The 24,870-nt window shown below is 48.2% G+C and overlaps 1 protein-coding gene across 8 annotated transcripts in view; it reads left to right on the top strand.

Annotated features, from left to right (window-relative positions):
* The window catches only part of LOC120953590 (supervillin), a 178,401-nt gene that overhangs the window by 124,823 nt on the left and 28,708 nt on the right, over positions 1-24,870 (top strand). For 4 of the 8 annotated variants that reach the window (XM_049606663.1, XM_040373694.2, XM_049606664.1 and 1 more), the window contains 3 exons: positions 3,661-4,907; positions 5,976-6,200; positions 10,875-11,397. In XM_049606663.1, coding sequence (XP_049462620.1) covers positions 3,661-4,907; positions 5,976-6,200; positions 10,875-11,397 — 1,995 coding nt within the window. Of the gene's footprint in view, positions 1-44; positions 1,505-2,303; positions 2,339-3,660; positions 4,908-5,975; positions 6,201-9,332; positions 10,048-10,874; positions 11,398-13,427; positions 13,585-24,870 lie in introns of those variants that run through there. The other 4 variants (XM_040373698.2, XM_040373700.2, XM_040373702.2 and 1 more) reach the window with 4 other exon arrangements.

Genomic DNA, 24,870 nt, shown 5'->3' with positions numbered 1-24,870 from the left:
TTCCCGTCTACTTCAAGGTTGTTATTAGGTATAAAGGATTTATTGGATGTAGTTAATTCCCGCCAACAGATGGCGCTCTAGGTTAGCCGAGACGAACTGCTCGAAAGGTGGTGAATATGGTTGAGTTTGAAAATTGAAACGGTTTCGAGCTGTTGTACCAACTGAACCGGGGATTTTCCTTCAGAGTTGGAATTGGAAAGAGAGGATGAAGTAGGGAAGATGATACTACCATTGATCTTCAATATCTGATTTATGGTCTACCTCTATCGAATATTTATGAACATGGAATGTGTTTCTCTTTCCGACGACTAGAGGCGTTGCTCGATCGTACCGCAGTCATCTGTTTATGCTAAATTTAAAGCAATCTGTTGTAATCGTTTTAAGCGCTGGTGTGAGAGAAAGCTAACGCTTCGGATGAGGAAGGCCATTTCCCGAGACCCACTTCCGAGCCAGTTCAACTATAAGCCCTGGTCTTGCCACTTTTATCCAGAGAATTTGTTTCTCGTTAATCTGCTCGCTTATTTCGTCGGGGGTCTCGTTGCGGCGCACGCGAGTGTGCGTATTCTATTTCCGTACCGCCCAAAAGCGGAACGCGGTTGTTGCAGCGTATTTTTGGACGCTTTACACGTTTCATGGCTGCTGTATACCACCACCCCTCCGAGTCGGGTGTTTTGATTTGCCCTTCGTTTCCAGCTGTCGATGATGGTGCACCACGGGTTCACGCTGCAATCGATGATCGGAATTCCGCTGGATCATCCCGCTCCGGCTCGTTGTGTGCACGCGTGTGCAGGAAGAAATAAGCGATTTCCGTCGCTAGCACGCGCGGTGATATATTCTGCCGTGTTGTGGTAATTTCTGTATTTTTGGAACACTCCCTCTCCCCACGCTTTATTCTTTCTCCCAAACTGCGTGCTAGCAAATGGAAAGTCCGCGCGTTTTGGGGGGAGAAAATAGAGAAAGGAAAATGCACCCGGCAGCACGAATTCGGTACCCGTTGTTGTTGTATGTTTTTCCTTTCTGCCGAGATGCTGCCGAGACGCATTTTACACATGGCAGCGCGTGGGTGAGGACGGCATTTACTTCCCACCATGTCCACTTCTCACAACCCTCTCTTTGTATCGGATCTCGATCGGTAAAGTTTGCCAAAAGCCGCCGTCTCTCCTCTTTTTTGCTCTGTGTGTGTGTGAGGTCTCTTAAGCTGATTGCGTTTTTTGGCAGCTGCAATTGCAAAATTGCAACCAGCGGCAGTGGCGTTGATGCGAGATGCGTTCACAGGTAGTTTGGTAAAAGGTGTGTGCAGTTCAGTAAGGAGCGGATCGTCGTGCTTGACACGTTCTCGTTCGACGCGTCCCGTTGGTCAGCTTTCCATTTACAAGCAGATTGTACGGAAGTGAAGCTTCCGTTTGGATGTTGTTACTGGAGCGGCCGCTTGTTTGGATTTAACATATCAAACACAAGTGGAATATTCAGGAGTGTTTAACATGTCGTCTACCACCGGTGAAGAGTACGTTTTGTAATTGTGTTGAAGTCGTTTTCCCTTAGCATATCATGATCATGCTGTCTTTGAATGGCTACTGCGCTTCTTATCCTGTGATAGTGCTGCTGACGCTCCTGCTCTTGCTTCTCTACCCTTGGCACCGATGTCCGATGGCAATCAAAGTAACGAAACTCGTGTTAGGGCAGCAGCTAAAAAAGAGAAAAAACAAACAGTGATCGAACTGTGCTGTGCTTGTGTGTGGACTCGTCGTTGCGTGAAAATAGATTTTTCTCGCAAACGGTTACGACAGACGGGAGCAGTGTGTGTTACCCTGTGTGCAGCACTGAGCAGTGTTAGTGGTTGTGATAATATAGGTTAGGAACGACGTTAGAAGTTCAGCTGCTAGACGGTGAACAGTATTGCACTAGAGAATTAGAATGAGATAAAGTCTTATCGGCATTTCCCTTTCGTAAGCCAGAGCAAAGGGGTTTTGTTAGCACAAGGTGGTGGTCATGTGAGTTTTGCAACAGCCAATACTTCAGATAATTCAAACCGCTGGCATTGATCTTTACGACTTGTGTGAAGAGGCGGATTGTGTGTGTGTGTGCAACAGTGTAGAGCAAGAGCAAGTGCGCGATAAGAAGGTACAGAGGTCTAGAGAAGTGGCACAGAGAGAGCAGCATTAGCACCTAATCAGGTGGCTCTATTTCCATCTCTTGATGTGTGGAGTACAGTGTCAAAGAGACACCGAGTCCTCCAAAGACCGTCTCCCGCCAGTAGCCAATGAACATGAACACGATGTCCTAACACTTTCCACGATGTCTGTTCGGCCTTGATTTCCATGTCTCAGCCTCGTTGCGTGTGCGTGTCCACTGACCTTTTCCATTCACCTTGGTTTTTCGTGGCCTTCCGCTGGATGTTTGTTTGGTTTGAATGTCTTGTGTGTGTGTGTGTGTGTGTGTTTTGCACGAGGGAATACAATCAAAACAAAGGCGATACAGATCGCAATAGAGACGGGAGGGATAATCCACCACAACTACAAACAAGCGAATTTTTAGAGATGTGTCTAGTCCGAAGAGATGACACGTGTGTGGCATGCGCAGGCGCAAGCGAGGAACCCTTGAGCTGAGCAAAATCTCCTTCTCCAGCCGTCACTTCCCAATAACTTGGAGATGAAATGTGAGAATAACTTATGACCCCGCAAGAAGACCCGAAAAACGTACCCCAAAGAGGTGACGATCGCTGGTATGATACTGTGTACTTGTAAGGCGTTCGTGTTCTGTTCTGTGTTTGTGCGATAAATGTGCTTTGTGCGCACGCGTCGTCCCGTCGCTCGCTCGCGGCGGATGGATTAGGACTATCTTCCCACTCCCGCCTACCGCTGTCCCGTGCACACTAGCCCCGTGTGACATCGGGTGTGTGTAAGTAGCGTGTGTGAATCGGTGGCAACCGAAACCCAACAGTCTGTCTATATCCGTTCGACTGACGACACCAAGCGTCCGTCGTTTGGTGCGGGGTTTTGCGCGCGCTCGCTTAGCGCTCTGTGCGACGTTGACATCGAGCTATATATTGTTTCAACGCGAAGAATTAGAAAGTGACGTTTGCGGCGAACAAAACGTTCCATTTTGAAAGTGGTTTCCTTGTGTTGGGTGTCTTAAAGTTTGTCGTTCCTTTCGAGTGAGCAAAATTAAGTGGCAGGTTGCAATCGATAAGTAGTGATTTTGGCTTTTTTTTTGCTTGAGGTGGGATTGTGAGATGGGGGAATGAATTAAAAATACGTTCTAGCAATAGCACCGTGTTCTGTGACGTACAAAACAGTCCCTCGTTTGTGTTGGTGGTCTAATTTACGTCCAACTTAAAATGTGTTCTACGTCGTCACATCATTGTGCTCGTTTCTTCGGCCCATGACATCCCGAGAACAACTGCTGTGCCTTATTGTGCTTGATCATCGTCTCATGCTCATCCACCCATTTAATCATTTTGTACAAAGTGTGCGAATTGAGCTGTTGCTGTGAACGTGTCTTGTTTTCTGTGTGCGTGTGTGTCCCACTGTTTGATTGCGCCTCCTGGAGTGTCTTTCATACAATGTCGAACAATGCGTGTGTGTGTGTGCGTGTGTGATCTGAATTGTTCGATTTTTTTCTCTTGCTTTTTCTTCCACAACGCCTCATCCTTCCAAGCAGTGCTCAACAGCAGCAGCAGCAGCAACAGCAACAGGTATCGCCGTGCGGTTCAAGATCCTCCCCAGAGTGTGTGGTAGAAGCTTCTGACCGGTCCGGCGAACACGATGACGATCGTAGTGCATCAGAAGAGCAGCAGCAGTACAGCACCGGTGGTGATTGTGTGGTAAACGCAGTCGGTAACGCAGCTGCTGGACAGCTCGAGGATACGCCGGCGGCGGCGGAGCCAGAGCTGCGTAGAGTTGCGCCAGAGCACAGCTGCTTGCGCAGCTCACTGGAGCTGTTGATTCAGCGCAGCGCTTCGGTTGATCGACCCACGCCGCCAGTGTCATTCGCGCTGCCGTCCGACGGTTGTGGCATTAGTGGCTGCCTGCCGGAGGAGCCGAAACCATCGTCCTCGTCGTTTGAGCTGCTGTCGCCCACGCTCGGCACCGCCGAATCGAACTCGCACTCCATTATCAGCGGCGAGTTCAATCTCGCCTCGCTCAGCTCCGACTCGGGCGTCCAGTTTGGGGGTGGCCGGGGCGGCACGGAGGAACTGTCCGGCACCACCGACTACGTGCTGTCGTCCTCGGTGAAGACGAGCGACAGCGAAAAGTCCCCGTCGAAGAAAACGATCGACGACGACGACGACGACGGAGAGGAGGAGCTGCTGAATGCGGACGAGGAACAGCTGCTGGTAGTGCGCGTCGGGGACGAGGAGTCGGACGAAGAGGAGCACCCGGTACCGGGGCGGCGTAAAGGAGGCTTGGCGGCAGCGCTACTACTGTCACCGACCTCTTCCTGCTCATCATCGCACGACGGTGGTGGAGTTGGTGGAGTTGGTCCCCGTTTGCTGAGACCGTGCAGCAGCAATAGTAGTGCGAGCAGCGAGAGCAGCAAGCAGGGTGGTGGTGGAGCAGGAGGTAAGGTTTGTGGCGTCGCTGGAGCCAGCTCGCCGGGCAGTAGTACGCCTTCCTCGTCGCCGCACAGTGGCAGTAGCAGCGATCTAAGCGATCGCGAATCGGCCTCGACGGCGGCTGGAGCGGACGGCGACAGAATGTTCGGGGGCTGTGTGGGCTTTGGCCGGAGCAGTGGCGGCGGCGGTGGTGGGACCAGCAGTGGCGGGGAGGACGGCACTGACAAGGGATTGCTGCGACGGTCCAGCAGTGTCCGGGCGAAGGCGAGCATGTTCGCGCAGCTGGAAAGCAAGCTGAAGGAGAACGAAAACCCACTACTCAACCGGCCGATCGTGGCCCGTCCGAGGCGAGGTAAGTGTTGAGCGCCTGTTTTTTGTGTGTGTGTTGAATATATTATTATGATTAGGTTTGTGTGTGCGTGTGTGTGCACTTTCAAATGACATGGAGGCGCCTGGTTTTGGTACGCCTCTTGCCCGGTACCAAAAATAGCGCCGTGCGTGACGACACTACTACACTGCGCTTGGCTCAAGCGTCTAGCGGCGCCGGCTAGAAACATACACACACACACACGACTCATGGTTTTGCAGCAGTCCGATCTATGAAGATGATGATGCCCCCGGGGAAAGACCGCTGTGCTTTTGCTGCACTGCCGGAAAATCTGTGTCAGAGCGCCGCCGTGAGTATATGCTGAGAAGTGCGGTGGTGCGTCGTGCGTGTTTATTTTTATCCGTTAATCCTTCGGAGCACTGCCGGGTACTTCTGGTTATGATGATGATGATGATGGACAAAACTTTTCGTCGCCGAGCGCCGAGTGTCTGTGCGTGCGTGTGTGTGTTTGTGTGAAGAGACGCTGCTGCAAGGCGGAAAAGTGTCGACCGTGTCTATACGCGCATTAGAGTCGCGCGAAAAGTGCATGCAAGTGTTTTGTTTTTCTTTTATTTTTTTGGTTTTTCACTCAAAACACATTTTCATTCTGCTGTTACCTGCTTTTCGTGTAAAAATAGCTGCAATCTATTTGATGCGCGCTCATGAAACATTCATCATGCGTGAGGTTGTGATTTTTTCCTCCTTCACTTCATAGCTTGTCATCATCATCCGTATCACGCGGGATGTTAGGTAATGATAAAGCACAATTTATGGTGAAGACGTTACGGAGGTTTTGAAGGCAATTTTGTGTGTGCCGGAAATTGAACAATTGTCTTCGAAAAATGTGTCTCGAGATGCACTTGGGTGCCTCCAGCGACAAAAAAAAAATACAATTAAAATTGTTTATGAAACATGACAAAAAAAATTAAAGATTCTACAACGTGTTAACATTCTTTTCCCCCCCCCCTCCCAAAGTAGGCCCGTTGAAGAAAATTCGTACCGAGAAATGATTACTAATACCACACTTTCCCTCCGTCCCACAAATCTTTGTAGCTCAATTCACAACGCAGACGATCTCGCCAACCGACATCGAGCGAAGCAATAACGCCATCAATAGTGGCCTCAGCAGCGGCCAGTACCGCACGCCGCCACCGCCAACCACCGGCAACTCTACGGGTCATCATCATCAACCGTCGGCCCACCAACCGATCATGAACACGATACCAACGAACAACAACAACAACAACATCGTCTCGGATGACTCTGGCGCCGAGTTTGGTAAGAAGCTCGTGTACTATTTTCTCCCCCCCTCTTTCTCTCTCTTTCTGCTTACGGAAGTGTGTGTCTGTGTGCCGCTCTCGTTAAGATGATGTTTCCCTGATTAGGGTGTAACCATCAACGTGTGATGGTTTTTGAACGTTTTTGTGCTCTTTTTTGTTCGTACTTTTTTGATTGGCACGTGGTTCTTCTTAAACCTCAAATCAGCTAAACACTGCATGATTATGTTTTTTCGTTTCCATTACAGGGGTTTTCCAGGGGTTCTCATAGTTGTGCGACACTTCCTTCACGCTTTGTTATTGGAAGTGAACTTCATATGTTGGAAATTGGGCTCTATGGTATCCGTTTTGGAATTCTTATTGGATTTGTCCAACAAGGGTGCTATAGAGTACAATTCCCATTACATTAAGTTCATTTCCTATAAGAAAGAGTCAATAACGTGTCCCCACAGCCATGAGAACTCCTGGAAAACCTTGTAAAACCACACTGATACGTCCTTTTTGGTTTGGAAACCTGTTCCCCCCGCATCTTATTAATAGACATATCATTTGGATCATCTCAAGTGTGTTTGTGTGTTTAACCATAAACTTGCATGTTTTCTCAGCTGCATGTCGACCTATCTGCTCTGTTTCCTTTATAGCACTTATCCATCCACTTTGTGGTAAATGTGAGTCAGACGTTTGTTGTGACAATGCACCGTCGCCTTACTGTGTGGCTGTGACCTGTTTTGTGTGAATCCTTTGTATCACGGAAAGGAGGAAAAAACGCGCCGCAGCGCGTTAGCTTTTGACTTGAAGTCTGATTTTGAGTGAAAAATGATCCTTTTTAGATCGTTTGTTCGCCACTAACGGGGGGATATTTATTTCCGTCCGTTTGCAATTTTCATGACGGCAGCTGCGTAATTGTTTTCCCCCAGGAGATGACGTCACGCCGCGCGAGAAGGCGTTTTGCTTCGCAGTGAACCCAAATACTATTGCATTTCTTTTTCGTTTATTTTACTCTTTCTCTTCTTTTCTTTCCGCCACGTTTGCACGCATAAAACTACACGCATGAACACATACAACAAATCACATCAACACACATACACACACATTTTGCATGATGCACTCAATCAATCGGGAATCGCGAAATTCAAACGCGGTTCGTGCCGTGAATCATCACATTTGCTTTTAAACAAACAAACAAACGAACAAAAAACTCAACACACGACGACACCACACACTTGCTGCGCGCCTTGCTGCACAACACCACGCACTCTGCAAAATGATATTGTTGTATGCGGTTGTTATCCTCTGTGTGGGGGAAAAAAAACCTCTATTCTTTGTGCGGGATGAAACAACAGATCCCTCGACACTGCAAGTATCGAAGAAGGTCAAACTGTTCTCGGGCGGATGCGTAACCGTCAAGGGCGGTGGTGGTGAGGATGGAGTTGACCAGCTAACGGCAGTAGCGGCACTCGCGAACGGAACCGCCAACCAGCTGCCGGCTGTGCGGCGCAGGAAAACGCTACTAAAGGTGCGCACGATCGGCAAGCTCGCGATGCCCAAGTTTCTAAACGATAGCAACAATAACGTTTCCGTTCGGCAGCAGCAGCAGCACCAGGAGCAGCAGCAGTGCAATGGAAACGGATCGACCAACGGTACTGGATCGGAGGGAGAAACGGACCTGCTGCTGCAGCATATCGTGCCGAAGGTGGATCGAATACGCCGCAAGTTTATGAGCATCCCGTCGACGACGACGACCACCTTCCTGAACAGTACGGAGAACGGTGTGCAAAGCCCAACCCAGGGCGGCCATGGGGATGATGCGAGCGATGGCAGCGACTCGAACGTGGACTCCGGCAAGGAGAACAACTATGACAGCGGGGTGGAGAACATGAACGGTCCGAGCCGGCCATCGCTCGGTAGCGGCAGCTCGAACGTGCTAGCACTGAAGCGCAACTTCCTCAACAGCTCGAACCGATCGAAAGTGAGCACAACGCCACAGCACAAGGAAAAGGATCCCGCGCTGGACGTTTCCACCGAGCTGGACGGTGTGGTGACGAAGGGCAAAGTGTCACGGCTGGCCAACCAATGGAACCGGCTGCGCATGACGCTCGACGTGTCGTCGATATTGAAAGCGCCCGGCACGACGTTTGACACACCGCCCTCGCCCACCGGGCGCATTGGCAACGGGCTGGCGGCCGAGCGCGAATGCGAAAGCCTACCGATTGGCTGTGGCGAGATGGAACGGTCGTACAATCTGGACTCGTCGCTCGAGCGGTCGCAGAGCACGCATCACAACAGCACGTCGCAGCAACAGTTTTCCCGCAGCTTTACGCGCAAATCCAACGGCAGCTCGCGGTTTGCGCTGGTCGAGGATCGGTTCGCGAAGTACTTTGGCTGCAAGGCTGGTGGGCAAAGCTCACCGGCGGCCGCTGCGGCGCAGCCTGTAAGCGGTAAATCGATGATTGTGAGTCGGAACAGTTCGGTACGCGAGCCTAACACACCGACCAATAATGGGACGGCAGGCAAGCAGCAGTCACGGCGACGTAGCCAATCGATGCCGAAGGAATCGTTACTGCTCGAGCAGCGGCTGGAAACGTTGATCAGCACGATCGCTGCGAACGGTTGGGATGGCAAGTGTACCGTCGGCGGCGTGCAGCCCGTACAAACGGTCGAGGAGCTGAACCTTACCACCGAAGATCTGTCCATGGCGGACACGGAGTTCGATAAGCTGTTTATAGGTGTGTTTGTGTGTTGGGATGCAAGGGGGAAGCAGATAACAAAAGCTAGACATTGCTAGCTTGAAAAATTGAATGAAAAGTCTAAAAGGAGTATAAAAGTAGCATTACCACTGCATTGAAACGATTTCTGCTTACGTAAAAGCAGAAATCCTCTTGACGAGTGTAGCGCCCTCTATTGAGTGGTACTCGAAGCACGCCCTTTCTCATTTCGAGCAGTTAGCTCGCTATTTAAAATTCATTCAACACGTGTTTCAAATTAAATTTAACGGTTTTATTCCACATTGAATTAATTTTCATGTTTGATAATGCTACTTTTTCTTCCTTTCGTGACTGATATTAATGACATTATGCTGATCATACTTTTTTTTCGTTCCCTTTTCCCCATTTCATCGAAGGTTGTTGTAGATGAGCTAGAGAGGAGCTGAAATTGAATCCTTTTTTTTACTGTAATTTGTACTATGAAGAAACTTGTAAGCTTTTACCGTAGCAAACCATAATTATGTAAGCGTGTAAATGTGTGTTAGTGTGTGTTAGTGCGCGTATTTGTAAGATAAGTTTTTTTAAGCTAGTTAAGACTACTAGATACCAATACTAAGTCGTCAACGAAGTGCAATGAAGATCAAAGTCAAAAGTGAAGCAAAAAAGAGAGGAGAAAAAATCGAAAAGCAAAACAATGATCTTGCCAAGATGAACATTCAACACGTGCGGTGTGGACAATGGCACCGAAAAGATCTCACTAGGCATTCCAAAAGAAGAGACAAATTGTGAAACAAATTAGGAATCTATTGGAAGTGAAGTGACGAAAGAAGTGATACGAACAGTGTGATTATGTACGAGCCGTTCATCCATGTTTCTTTGCGCTCGTTTCCTGCTCATCAGCCAGTAGTATCCTGCATGCGTGAACGATCCTTCCCGCACTCTCTCTCTCTTGATAGCTTCACACTTTCCTGCCTCATCCTGCACACATGCAGCAAGCACAACCCAGCATGCAATCTTGTCTTGTTGTCGCATGCCTTGCAGTCCGTTCCTTGCCTTCACCATATTCTATTCCTTGCGCTGTAAAGAAGCAAGCACGCCATCGTGACCCCCAAAAGCCAAGATGATTAGTGCGCACCGCGCCTGGTATGTTTCGATTTTATTTGTTTTCCTTCCGTTTCCGTCCTTGAGTTACGTTCACGAATTAACTAAGGGTTGCTATACAATCACGCTGGTCTTGGGAGGTATGGTGGGTGTGTGGGTGTGTGTGTATTTACGTTCCTATTTCCTGTGCTTGGCGGGCACACGCGGGGTTCGTCGTCTGTTACGGAAGATTCTTTCCTGCGCGCGTTTTCAGGTGATGGTGTGGTGTGTGAGGGGGAAAATAGATGCCCCCCCTGTTTTGTGTGTTTATACATTTCGCTTTGGTTGTGGTGGATCTCGGCTGGGGGTGGTGAATCTGCTTCGAACATAACCTATACCTGCAATAAGCAACTGTGGTGTGTTGGTGTGTGTGGTGCACATCTGCTTACGCTTTGGATAACGCAAACATTCGCCCGCTTTTGGTGGTATTGTTGTGTGGCATTGTGTGTGTGTTTTTACGTTTCTGTGTATATGTTCCCGTGTGTGTGTGTGCTTTTTTGCAAAACGTGTTCGCTGTTTTATGTTTTACTCCCCAATTCTAAATAAACTCCAATTTGTATAGGAAACTAATCGCTAGACAACACTAATCACATGGTTGCGCTATGTTGTTCTATGTTTTTTCATCCCTTCATACCCCTTAATTTTGTGCGTGTGTGTCTTAAATCATGTGTTTTTGTTTTCTTTTAATGGCTACAGTTTCTTTTAACGCTAACACTTTTACCAACACTTTGACCCGACAAGGCACCTGTATGTGTATATGTTAACTTGAGACATTTCTTTCTGCAGCATTTCAACTAATTTAAACCGTTTTTTCCCCCCCCCCCCTTCAGAGCAAATGAGTCCCCGCAAACCGCCGACGGCGTACCTGCCGCCGAACGCCCAGAAGCTCCCGTTCATGGCGGAGCTGAAGGGCGGCATCCTCAAGTCAAAGTCCGGCTGCGTCGGGCTGTTTCCGGCCGATCTGAACTCGGAGCTAAAGTCGCGCCTGAAAAAGTCCACCCACTCGGCGGTGAGCAACCTGAAGAAGTCGACCACCGTGTCCAGCATCGAGGCGGCGGCACCAACCGCACCGGCGGTGCGATCGTCCTCCGAGTCGGAGGAGGAGGATGACGACGACGAGGACGGTGTGGCGCCGGGCAAGAATCTCGCCAAGATGCTGCGCAACGTTTCGAACACGGCCAACAACAGTGGAGCATCGCAGCCACCGCCACCGTCGTACATACCGCTGCCGATTCCGGCCTTCCCGCGCACGTTCGCGGGCAGTGATGCCGATGGCGGTAACGCCCTCAACCGGGAGCTGCTGTCGATCAACAAGAACCCGGCCGTCGCTAGGCGCCGTCGTCAGAATGAAGGGTAAGTGTTGCATTTTTTAATCCAAATTTCGTCTTGTTTGATCATCTGCCTCACACTGAATTATGTATGACTGCGGCCTCAATATTCATAAGTCAGCGATTAAAGGCTGGCCGCCCGCCTCTAGTTCGTGTTACGCAAAAACGACACAAATGCTCACCCAGCATGACTTGAAATGGTCTCCCCCGCCCTCCCCCGTGCAACACGCACAAGCCCTTTTAAACTTAAATGTCACTGAAGAGAGGCTCGCACGCAGTAGTGAAGTTCTTTTTTGTGTTGTTAGAAAGGGTAGATGGGCCATCCTTAAGGCACGCAACGAAGCATAAGATTACGATTATGATGTTGCTGCTGCTGTTGATGATGATGGTGCTTTTTACCTTTTCCATCTCCCCTCCCGTCTGAGTTCATATGTTGAGAGCAAGTGCATATCAACTCGCCTCAACCCCATTCCCAACACGCTTTCTTTCGCTTGACCGTAGAAGGATTATTCTTCTCCACCACCCCGTTTTGTTGTTTTGTCTCGGAAGCACTCGAGCATGGCGTCCGATATGATTCGGCAGTAAAGTGGCAAGATGTGTATGTGTGTATATATGCTACTCGTATTCCGTATCCGCTCGCGCAGGGTGGTCGTAAAGCCTCCTCTTTTACTGCTGCATCGCGTGGGGCAATGTTGAAATGTGGAGGCGTCTTCTGCTTCGCGAGGCACAAAATTGGGCAATTTCTTATAACTGCGCCGCCCTCCGCCGTGTGTGGAATGGATTTGAGTGAAAACATATATTCCCCATGCTACTTCGCTCTCTCCCCCCCCTCAAAAAACCGGTCCGACCTTGGAGCAGGAGACACTGTCCTAAGACTCCAAGACATTGATGCCCACCATACGTCACGATGATGGGTGATGTACGAAAACATGATGCGGCACAAGGTGTGTGCATGCATTATGGCAAATTTCTTCCTCCCTTCCTCTCTACCCCCCTCTCTTGATCGTGGTCATTTGAGATGAGATCTTGCGTCGAAGAGGATAGGAGCAGGTGTGTTAATTACACAAGCCGCAGCAAGAGCATTGAAGGCCAATGGGTAATATATATACATCGTGTGCGTTTGCTCTGGTCTCACTAGGCTTTGAAGGTTTCACTTTCCTTTTTTTCCCATTCCAGTCCGTCAGAAGCTGACAGAGGGTCAAAGGGGTGGGGGAAGGCCTTCTGTACAGAACTGGTTGGGTGGCGGGTTTGTTGTCTCGAGTCCGTATCTCGGCTGGAAGGCTTGTGTAGACGACAGGTTTGTAAGATTGCCAATCGCCGTCCGAAGGTGGTCATTATCAAACCGAGCGCCAACATCGGAGGGAGAGGTACATCGTTTTGTCATTAAATGGTGCGCGACTAATAGCCGCGAAGGAAAGGGAGCAGGAAGAAGCCAGTTAGATGGAGGAGAAAGGTGTTTGATGTCTTTTGTTTGATGGTGTTTCATTCATAAACTTGTTACTCATTTTGGTCAACAAAAACCAATTCTTGGGTTAAATATGATGGTGAGATAAAATTAGGATTCATTTCACTCGGGTTGTGTCACGGACTGGTAGCAGAACAAGGAGAGAAGATTACCAAAAGTGTCTCCTTGGCATCTCGCGTTGATGACATTCTCTCTCTGTCTCAAATGTTGACTGTAAACTTCTCTCTCGTGTTTTGAACTATGGGTCATATCATGAGAAAAAAAGCGTTTAATATTGGGAATAAAAAGGGCTTAATTTTTAATTGGTGAAGTATGTTAAGGCTTCAAGAGCTGTTAAAATAACGAGAATTACGTTTTGAATTATATTGGGAAATAAATGAAATTATCTTATAAGAAACTGTTCCGCCGTCTCATAGACCGGTTTCAAATTTACACACGCCGCGGTAAACTCAGTGAGAGAGCGCGAGTGAGAGAGCGGACCACAGCAGGCGGCATGGCCCGAGCATAACAAAAACCAACCCCGTCGCTGCGGTGTGTTTGTAGCAGCATAAACGCGGCAGTACTGAGGGTGGTGCATACGAAACGATCAGTTTCTCTCTTACTCCCAAAGCGTACGGACGCGCTCGTCGCTACCGGGACCGTATTAGCGTGTGTCGCGTCATTTTCGCCCTGTGTGTTTGTGTTTGATAATTCTCTAACAGTGCTGTGTTGTGCCCTGTTTGTTTTTCGACAAACAAACCAAACAAGGTGATTGAAGCACACACTTACACACACAGCCAAACGGGACTGATTTGAGTGTAGTTAAACCTTGAAATGCAGAACGATTGATACCCCGAAATGATGTCAGCTGTTCTGTGGAGAACACAGACAGAGGAGAGGGCCACGCTGAAAGTGTGTGTTTGCCTTTTACGTGATGCCCTTTTCCGCGTGTGTGCCTGTGCCTGTGTGTGCGAGTATTGTTGTATTTAGATGGGCGACAGACAGAAGGGCGAGGAGGGCATAAAGCGTCGCAATTTGCAAACGTTTGCGAGATCGTGCCCCACGACCCAGTTCTATGTGGTGCTGTTTCCCCATTGACTGGGAGGGAGTTGTTTGCGTGTGTTGTGTTGGCATCGAAAACGAAAGTATAAACAGTGGGACCCAGTGGAACAGTGGAGTTGCATCCATGTTCGTGTATGTGTGTATAAGTGCATTTTTGCGATGCAACTCTGTGGAGATGCTCTCCTGGCAGCTTTGGAGTGAACGTTCGATCTTGTGGGCCAAACCAAAATGCTGAAAGTTTTGTGTGTAATGCTGCTGGACAGCAAAAAGGGCGCGCACTGTACACCGCTTTTGTTTCCTCCCGTAGTCTCCCGGTTTCCGCTTGGGGTCACGTTCGTGATGGAAATGTAGACGAAAAGAAATGGGGGAAAAAGTATACAACAAACCGGTCGCTTCTTGATCGTGTCGTGTTCGTCGTCTGCTGTCTCTTTCGTGCGCTAGAAGAGAAGGTTATAGCCCTTCTTGTGCCCCTTTTTTGTAAGGGGATAGGGCACCATCTTCATTCTTCTTCTTCTGGTTTGGTGTGTGTGTTAGTTTGAAGCAAGCAGGGCGAAAGGGACAAAGCGAAAGGAACAAAAACAAAACAAACGCCCAAACAGAGGTCTGAAATGATCGAAACGAAATGATCTTCAAAAAACGAATGAGGAGTTTGTGTTGGAAAAGAATTCATCTTTGTAGATAGTATTTTTTACGCTCGTCTCTGATGTGAGTGTGCGTATCCATTGTGGAGGAAGCACAAGTTGAGTTTGGTTCGTTTGAATGGAGTTTGGGCAGGCATCGATCATCGACCGTCTCGTAGGTGTTGTTTTCTAGTGTTCGCTCACTCCTTCCCACCTTCGACCCGCCGACTTGAGAAGAGTGTTTGAAGAGACATTAACATCTTTCCTACGTTGTAGAGGGTGTCTTTTTGCTTGCAACCCATTCACGGCTACACGCTTCTGTGGAGCTGGCAGCGGTCTTCATGCACCCTGTGTCGCCTGTTTCTCCCCTAAAGGGTCGCCTCCAGCAGGAACTAATCAAGCGCCCGCGGGCAACAAACGCTGTGACTTAACTTTTTATCCATCATCGCGGCGGACACAAAACGCGCGTGCGGCTGCGCGATCGCATTTTGGAATCCCACAGACCCGACAATAACCAGCCGGTTTGGTGTGTTTATGTTTTTCGTATGTTTCCCTTCTTTTTTCACTTTGGACGCCCTTCTTAAAGTGTTGCGGGGACATGATGAAGACAAATGGGCGGCGGTTTGCAGTACAGTTTGTAGAGTATTGTTACGTTACACATTTGTGTTGCCTTTTATTTGCTGTGTATGTATAATTGTGTGTGATTTCTCACCATTAGAAAGAAGACGACGCTTGTAAGATGTAAGATTCGAGCAGTATTATCAGTTAGTTGCACCATCTGCCAGTGCAAGCAAGAACCATTCCATCACATCTGATGGCTTGGAGGACGCTGAATAGAAGACAATTAGCTGCTGTTTGCAAGGGATCTATCGTTTGCGTCCAACCTCTAGGCTTCGTTCCAGTTCCGCGATAAGAACTTTGAGGTTTAAGCGCGCGTGCGTTTACGTTTGTAGCTGCGCAGTTTATTGCAACTGTGTTTCTCACATCTGCCTTTTCCCTTTCCTCATTTTTTTTTTGGTTCCGTTTGTCGTCCACCCATGTGGTGCAGATAGCCAACCGCCCCTTTGGCGCAGAGAGATAGCTGGTACAGCGCGCGTTCGATGCGTTTTTCGAGCGTTTCGGTGTGTGTGTGCGTCTCCGGAAGTGGCTACAGGCGAAAGGAAACAGTCCAGTGAATGTGTGTGTGTGTTGTGTAGATCATAAAGAAACGGTGTAATCTCCAGAGCAAAAGAGAAAAAGAAAGAATTGCAATTCCCGTGCAGACAACGAACGGGCCAGGCCAGGCCACAACAAGGTGTTCGTCCTTATCGTCCAGGTGTCTGCCGTGGCCGCACCTTCAGGCAGATATTGGTAGTGTTTGTGGCTGTGTTGGTGAAGACAGCAAGTTCAAAGCAAATGTTGCACTTTTTCCCCGTCCCTTTTGGTGCGTAAGAGAAGGGATACGGAGGAAAGAAGGTCATATTGCAAACGCTATTTGGTGTACGCTACCTGGTGCGGTGCAGTGAAATCCATCTGGAGCTGCAATCAGTTTCTGTACGGTCGATGCTTTTCTCGAAGCGAAGAAAAAACCATTGAGACATCAGGTACGTTTCGTTCATATCTCAAACCTCGAAGCTAGACACTTTGTAGACGGGCAGCAGGGAGAGTTAGGGAGAATAAGCATGTCTCTATTACTCATGCTTCCCATTCGTAATCGGTTTTGAGCGATAACTGTGAGAGCAAGATAAAACGCCACTGATAACTCCGGTAGCTGTTTGGCAACGAACGACGACGAAACGCAAGAAGCATTGATCGATGATTAATTGCTACCTGAAGAAGGTGTGTGTGGGCTGTCTGAGAGGATTTGCTGACGAGTCTTATTCTGAGATCTTGTTTAAATCTCAGATAATACTGCAAGAACATGTGTTCTGCTGGAGGATTGCGAATAAGAGAGATCCGAAAATTTAGTCCCGAAAAACGGCGTCTGCATCCGCACACAGCTCTACCCTCTACCCCTGACATTGACCTACGGAGATTTGGCTTTGTGTGCAATCATCAGCACCATTTAAAGCAAAGCATTTCCCATTCCCCGTAGACGAGGGGAGAAAATTTAGGGAACTCTGCGCATAGCAACACGAAATTCACCCTCCGAAATTCACTGAACAACACATTAAAGCGCACAACTACACAAAGATCTCTCACAATCGAATTTTCCGGTCTAGTCGCGTTGCGAAGGGACGAACAACCTCTCTCTCTGTCTGTCTTCCTCTCTGTGCGTGGTACGTTGGTGGAATATTTTAAGAAATATTTAACTATTTGCCAGACACAGAGCAGAGCGCGACACGACACACCACGCTCTGTTTTTTGTTTAAATCTTCGCCTCATCGGGTTTGTTGTTTGGGTTTTGGGTTGTTGGCGAAAGACCGGAAACCGGCGTGACAACAGTCCCCGGGACGAGATAGCGCGAACCATTTTCTTCCTGCACGCGCCATTTGGGTAGGTGTGGAAGATGGAAAGCGCAACCGAAAAAGGGATGTTTTGTCTGTAGCGTGGGTTTGTGTGCGTGTGTGTGTTTGGTTGCACTGCACGAATTTTCAAACAATTCAACCCCGCTTGACAGAAGGGAATTGGGTTGAGTGCAAGGGAACATTTTCCAGTTCCCGGTTTGAAGCGTTTCCAGCAATGGCAGTCGGCCCCTGGATGTAGACACCCATAGACGAGGCGAGCCCCCTCAGTGTGATGTCGTTTACAGTCCAACTTCATACACACACAGCAGTCATTGTCGTTCGGCTTCTACCGTCCAGCCATTGTTTTTGCTGTTCTGTCGTAGTTCTCGATGGAAAAGTCACGTAGAAAGATAAACTCTGGTACAAAAAAGGCCCCCAGAGCGGACACAACTCCACGCAGCAGCAGCAGCAGCAATGTACAGTGATTGTCGTCCTTTTGGGGGTTTGGCGCCGCTGTTGTCGATGTGCGGAAAAGGCGTGTGTAGCGCGCTCTGATGGGGGTAAAGGTATTATGATATTATCTTCATTACCGTTCATCAAGCTTTGACTGATCCGGCCCGGCTTGTGTCCGCTAATCAAGGAAAAAGCATTTCCAGAGATATGCGTAAACGGAAAAGGGTCCCCTGGTTCGTTTTTTTAGGCCTAGCACGGCAACTCCACAATGGTTTGGTCCTGGAATGTGGGAGGGAATGGGAAGGATTCGTTTGAAAATTGGATACCGAAATTAGTGCGTTTTGGGGTGAAGGGTTTGGTGGAGTTCACACATTCCGTAAATGAGTTTTTCATGGTTGCTGCGCCATTCATTGAGGACTTTAGCAAGCGAATGTTGGTAAGGCCTATAAAATCCGTTCGTATTAGCAGTCGAATTATCGAATCGGGGGAAATAGACTCCGGACCGAGGGTGTGCTCTCTGCAGTCAATAAACGGTGAAAAATTTCATGGCCAAAATCCCACAGTTACTTCGAATCACTAATCTCTGCAGTACGCTCTACCACATTACGTCTCAGTACGCTGCAATTGCAACTCGTCACAGTATTGGGTGTGAAAACATTCCTTTCCCTGATCGAAATGTCACCGAAACTGAACCGAAAACGGCGTGCATTAGGCTTTAAGCGAAAATAGTTTGTGCAGAGCCAGAAGTTGAAGCAGACGAGAAGTAGTAGAACTGTCTCGTCGTGCAGTGTGTCGTGTCGATGCTGCTGTGCTTCTTGCGAAAAGAATGTTTGGCAGCGGTTCAACGGCAGCAACAGAAGCGAATTTGTTGCAGCCCCGGTTGGGCGGATTATTTTAAGCTCAGATGCTCTCGCCGGGCCTCACTTTCTGCGTGCGAGATTGTATGCTAAACTAGATCGCAAACGATTGAACTCGATCGAGAAATTTCGGTGTGCGTCTTCGAGGTTTGCTTCATTAGCTGCGGAGGGGGATATCTTAATGGTGCTCTGCACAAAAAAAAGCATCACATCCGGTGCTTCTGCTGTAGAAAAAAACCGTTCACTTGCCACTTGCTACAAAAGATATGGACAAATGGCGCATCCCACAAAACCACAGGATGTCCACAAACGACTACGACGACGACGAGTGTACATTTATGGGGGGAAGATCTGCAAGAACATGGTGCTGCCTGATTTGGAACCGGTTCCAAACCACCAACGCTACCACACACCGGTGCAGGTTGTTGTCTGGCCACACGGTGGGCTCTCGCCCGAAAATGGCAAACCTGTTTCATCGATGGTGTTTTATATGTTTTCAAATCCCTCACCGTCCGTTAGCGCGAGGTTTGGACGCTGGCCCGTGGGCCTCCGGTTAGCCTCTAACCTGCTGGTGCAAAATTCCACGCTATACCCCTGCGGCCAGTGGCCAGACTGGCGAGACCCAGGCAATGCTGGAAACCAGTTTTGGATGAGTAAGCGAAACCGCGAGCGACACAGACACAGATTTAGGGAGTGGAGAGCGCAGAAGTTGCGCAAAACACTAAGTGCAGCAGCAGCAGCGCCAGCGTGGTTGGATTTGTTGTTGCGCCCGTGGTGGGTTGATCTGGAGGAGGAGGCGGTCTGGCTAGTCTTGGTCGTAGGCAATAATAGAACGTACCGTGGGCAGCCGTCTTACGATCGATCCCAAGTCTCTCGGTAGACCAAGCGCCGAAAAAACTGAACCAGTCAAAGGCACAGTCACATAATCGCCTTTCCCACAACAACTTGGTGGCCGACGTTACGCAGTCTGGAGGGATTCGACAACTTCTCAACCCTCTCAGTACAACCATGCGATGCAGACATTAAGGGGTGCCGGCTTATACCCTGCAAATACCTCGTGTTTTTACACTGAAGGTAACATGTGTACGGCGCTGTGTATCGCCATGCTACGTTAGATTGAAAGGCTAGCCGATGGTGGTTAATACGCTTAATTTAAAATTCATAAAACTTAATTAGCGTTTCCTAAGGCTTGCACGGGGCATGATGTTTCGAGACAGATTGGGGGAAGCTGAGCAATTTATTGCATTTTCGCAGGCATTATTATGTGTGGAGGCTTAGTTTTAGTTGTTTGCAATAGTAACTTCAAGGTTTTCTTTAGTGGAGCAGTGGAACGTTCCTTTTGTGACGCTCTTCGTTGAGAGTAAAAGTTGAATTATAGTGCGTATGTACTTCGGAGGTCGTCCAACAAAAAAGGGGTTGTAAGTTTTAAGCTAAAATCCTAAGAAGCACGTTCTTGTGATTACATCTTCAAAATCATGATCTGCGTATTGCTAAGCACGTAATTGTATTCCGATTAGCCTTTCCAAAACCAGTCGTAATTCTGTCGATGGAAAATCATTTACCGCATTCTCTATATGCACACCCAACAAACAAATTCTAGCACGTACAACGACCACCTTCGAGATCTTTATCCACACCCGTGTTAGCTAGCAATTTTCATCTCCGCCAAGTCAGCACAACAACTATCGTCAATATCTACATCGTCATCATCATCGACACCATCACACAGAGAGCCACTTCGTGACCGAATGATATGCCACAAATGAATATTACCGCTTTGGAAGCACACATGCATGCCCACACACACACAGTAAACGAACGAAACGGTTTTGTGTGATAATGTGCATAATCCCAACCGTCTTCCTCGTCGATGGTTACTGACAACTGGGAAAGGGGATGTAATGATTTCTACGATAAAATACCATTCTAATGGGCCTCTGACTGTGCAGGGCAGCGTACAATAGAAAGCGTGGAATATTGAATTCGAATGCATGCTAATCGGGTGGATGGTCACATTTCCCACTTTTCCTCTTCTCCGACGTCGTCAGGATCGTCTAAATTTCTCTCCCGCAAGCGTTTAAGTATTCCAAAGTCGTGCCGACACGAGCACGAGCGCGGGGATGGGATCGAAGTATAACCGTTTGGGACGAGGTGTCGGTGAAAATATATAATACCCAGGTGAGCTTCTCTCCTGATACTCCTTTGAGAGGAATAAAACCTTGTTCTGGTACTTCCAATAGAACCGTCAGCAATGTCTTCTGATCCGATTGTGAGTCTGCGTGTGTGTGTGTGTGTGTGTGTGTCTGTGGGTTGTCGGTACGCCAGAGTCAAATTCTTCGGCGGTTTCGGCTTGATTACCGTCATAATTCATGTCTGGCTGGCGTCTCGTGAGAGTGAGAGACTACAAAGACCGAATAATAAAAGGAATCCATTCCATCTCGCCAAGTGCGCACCGTGACCGTGGACCGGATTCCGGGTTGTGCCATTGTGTGGCTGGATTGGATTGGAAATGAACGCAGGTGGGCAATGAGGCAAGATCATGCCACACAGCTATTGTTCCTGTTGGAGTTTGAGTATTTATTTGTAAGCACCAGTGTACCTACTACTGCCTTTGACTAGACGAATTCTTTCAGACGGGACCTTAAAGTGAGGGCGAGCAATAGAGTGTTGGAGAGTTGTGAGTGGAGTGAGCAATATCTTTTCGTTGACTTTCAAATTCAAGAATCGGATCGAACGGTGGCGCTCTCAAGCATGAATTCCCATTTGCATAGTGCACCAGGCACAAGCCATTCGTTTCGTAGGTTCAGCACACCTGCTCCTCGGTTGTGCACAAAACATGGCGACGAACGTCAAAGATAGGAGGGTGCAGCAGAAGTAGCACCGCCAGTAGCACAATGAATGAGTGCGACGTGTTCTGTTAGACGAGGCGGCAGTGGCGGTGGTGAGCAGAGCAACGTCGAAGATTTTCCGCACCGACTGGTTTGCGCGCTACTGCTAGACGCGCGAAGCGCACATTCTGGTTGCTCACGGAACCGTGAAGGTAGAAGAAATATTTGCACCTTCAATTTCCTGGTTTCAGCGGGTAGAAAGGAGAGAGAGAGAGAAGTATTTCGAAAGGCGCAATTGTAACAACTTTCCAGATATAAAAAGGTGGTTGGTTGTTATTTCTTGTGGCGGTGGGTTCTTGGGATTTTTGCGATCTTAGATGGATGTCGTTAAATCTCCGTTCAACAATTTGTTTGGATCGATGTTTCTTTTTCATTGGTCTCTTGAGGCACTGTTTGGTGGTTTTTCTTTGCAAAAAGAAGTGAACGTTGGTATATGTGGTGGGGAGCACTGAATGTCGCAAAAGTGGATTAATTAGTGGAATTGAGCTCGGTAGCGCAGGAATAGTGGTGAAGAGTCAAGACTCTTGTACATAACCCTAATTTACTCCCCCTGGCCGATGCGGTTTGGAAGGAGAACTCGATTGGTTGCATCAATTGAACGTTGTTAGGAAAGAAGTTGAACGTCGTCTGCTCGTAGTGTCGTAGTTGCAATAAGTTGTGTTCTGCCTGTCGAACGAAAAAGGTCGGCGATGGCATAAGATCGATATGGAGTAACAGACAATCGCAGGAACGCGCGGCCCCGCAACTAATTGCTATCGACAGTGGCCCTTAATTGAAGACGTCTGTTCTTCTCGATTTCTTTCCATTAATACCCGATCAGCAGTAGTGTGTGATGTCACTGAGCGAGTGTGTGTGGCTCATCAGTGGCGAATGCATCCTTCACTTTCCTTCCGATCCGTACGAGATCCGGTTTCAATGTCTCTAATCAGCAAAGGGCTAGAGCTAAGAAGCGAGAGACAGAGAGAGAAAGAGAGAGAGACGCATGCTTGCACTTGTGGAAGGGAACACACAAGGGCATACGTAGTGGCCCCAGCTGTGTATCGGCATTTGTTGCAGCTGTGTTCTGTGAACCCAGACGACGGATGGGGAACGATAGAAACGAGTTTTCTTGGCTCGATTCTAACTTTCCACATAACAGTGGGAGGGGATCCCCTTTGGGGGGAGAGAAGGGTTTGATGGTTCCGTACCGTTCTCGAGTCATGCTGATGGAATTTAATGCCGTGGGAATTAAAAGGAAAAAAAGACGGACCTAACGTACCGTGAGCGGTGTGGAAGCGGGAATTAGTCGCTGTGTGTATTGCCTGTCAAATACCTCCGGCTCTAGTTGAGTTTCCGTTTTCCACATCGCACAACAGCTCACGTTTCTTCGTTGTGTATCGTTTGTTTCTCCTCTTCTTCTTCTTCATGATGATTGACAAAACCTGAATCGTATCGGGCTGGAATCATCTTTATACTTGTCATGAAACAGTTAAATTTTGATTGGTTTGGAACTGCACGGAAGTTGGCACGTCGTAATACATCACCAACCAAGTATAAAAAGAGAGAGAGAGAGAAAGGGAGAGCATCGATTGATTCCTCCCAGCAAAGTGCGTGTGTTTTGTAAATTGAATCGAATCAAACGACACACACACAACTCACCGTAACATGATCCCGGGCTCAAGTTACAGCAGCAGCAACAGCAGCACCAGCGACGGAACGCATTCCAAAAAGATTAAAAAACACACGCAATCAATATGCTGAATGGAGGATGGGGGAGAGTGCGCTGGATCAATTTCTTGTGGCGGATATGCTCGCGGGATGTGTATGTCTATCTTCACACTTAATCTTACCCCAAGGCCAACTGGCGCAATCGCTTACAGGCAGCTCCCCACATAAGCAGCATAAGAGCTCTTCCTTATGCTTTAGGTTCTCCCGTTTTCGGCCCGTCGTTGTGTGTGATGTAACTTGAACGGGTTTTTTTTTCTTCTTCTGTGCGTGTCTGGAGATTGGAGCACCGAGTTGGATCGTTGGATCATTGGGAGGATCGCGGAAGAGGCCAAATGTATCTGTAACAGATGTGCTCGTTGCAGTGAACCACATCTATCACAATTGGTTCGATTTTTGAGTGGAAACAGTTTGATCGAAACCAGACGCGTTTGGCGGTTGTGTAATGGGGATGATTATGCACGAAGATATCTTGTAAGAACTCCTCCAATTTCGTGTGTTTGATTGAGTGAGTGGGTGAACAAACGAGGAATCTCCGTTGTGTTATGTCAGATGTCAGACGGTTCAGAGTGAAACCATTCCTGAATAATAAACGAACGAGCTATCAGTACTTTAGTATTATAGCTCGTTAAAATGGGTTTGATTTACCTCACTCGTGTCTGCACTGTGACATGCATTTAGGAAACCATTTTGGAGAAATTGATCCCCATCCGCGCGCGATCCACACACGTCGGAAGAGCGACCCTTGTCTGAGATCTTGTCGGGCGGAATTAAATGAAAGTCTTTTACACTCTACGAGCCGGACGGCGACGATGGCGAGGCCATTTTTGTGGTCGCTGAAAGTGAAATTTGGCTATTTGCAAATTGTTGTTACCCCATTCACGCGCGTGAGTGTTGTGTGTGTGTGTGTTGGCGTTGGTGTCATGTTACCTCCCAATTTCCCCTTTTTTTTTGCTGCACCTCCTCTGTCCGATCTCATCCGAGCCGCGACTGCGTTGGTGATAATGTTTCTCGTTGTTAGCGGGTCTTCTCTTGCGTACTGTTTGCGTCATTTTTTGCTGCTGTTTTTTTGTGTGCAAAACATTACGATATGATGAACGCGGACAACTGGTAGACAAGAGAGAGAGAGAGAGAGAGCAGCGGATGTGCGTTTATCAAACAACCCGACGGCGGGATTGATCACCACCACACCAAACAAGAGAGGGCAATGTACGTACCTGGTTTGGAACACACTCTGATCCTCGCCAGGGTTACATCACCTGGCGTATGGGTGGTCTGCACTTGCACTTTTCTACTTGCACACGCAGCTGATGTGGTGGCTGATTAGCCAGACTAACGAGCTTTTCGCGTGGTGAAGCAACGTGAACGCTTGGACACAGACAGTGGACTGCAAGGAAGCGATTTTACAATCCCATTAAATCCGGGCATTAGGCATTAGGAAGCAAAGCATTCGGAAAATGTGCTCAAAAATGTACACGAATGGGTCACTTTTGTGGTGATAGATATGGAAAGCTTCACGTTTGTTATGTATTCATCGAGAGCGAGAGAGTGAGATATTTTTGGAACATTGAGCCTGGTGATAATCAATCTGCTGTTTGTGTTATTTCTTGGTAGTTCTCGCACTGTGCGCCAAAGAAGCCGCCACTCGTCATCGATTGAAGCTGCTAATGATATTACCTGTTCGGTGTAATTACAAGTCGTAAAACTTCCCTCTTGGGGGGTTTATACAGTCTCTTGAAAACAAAAACCGTATCGAACGTAGAAGCTTCCGCCGCAAACGATGCCTTTCCGTTTGAAGTCTTCAAGATTACGGCGTCTTGTTTGCAATTTCCTTGCTTAGCGCATTAATCCCCCGCAAGTATCATCATCCACATTAGAGATGAAGTAATTTGCGCAGGAATGGAATTCATTGCGCAAGCTCTCGGTGCGTTTTGTTGGGTTTTAAAAATAAAAGTTCTCCAATGTCTGAATGTAATTAGCGTGGTGCGAACTTTGTATGATGTGTCTTCAGGTCCATAGCCATACTTGGAGCATCCAAACAATG

Source organism: Anopheles coluzzii, chromosome 2, assembly GCF_943734685.1.
Source record: "Anopheles coluzzii chromosome 2, AcolN3, whole genome shotgun sequence".
Lineage (NCBI taxonomy): Eukaryota > Metazoa > Arthropoda > Insecta > Diptera > Culicidae > Anopheles > Anopheles coluzzii.
The sequence above is the reverse complement of the archived record's forward strand: the minus strand, read 5'-3'. Positions and strand labels throughout refer to the sequence as shown.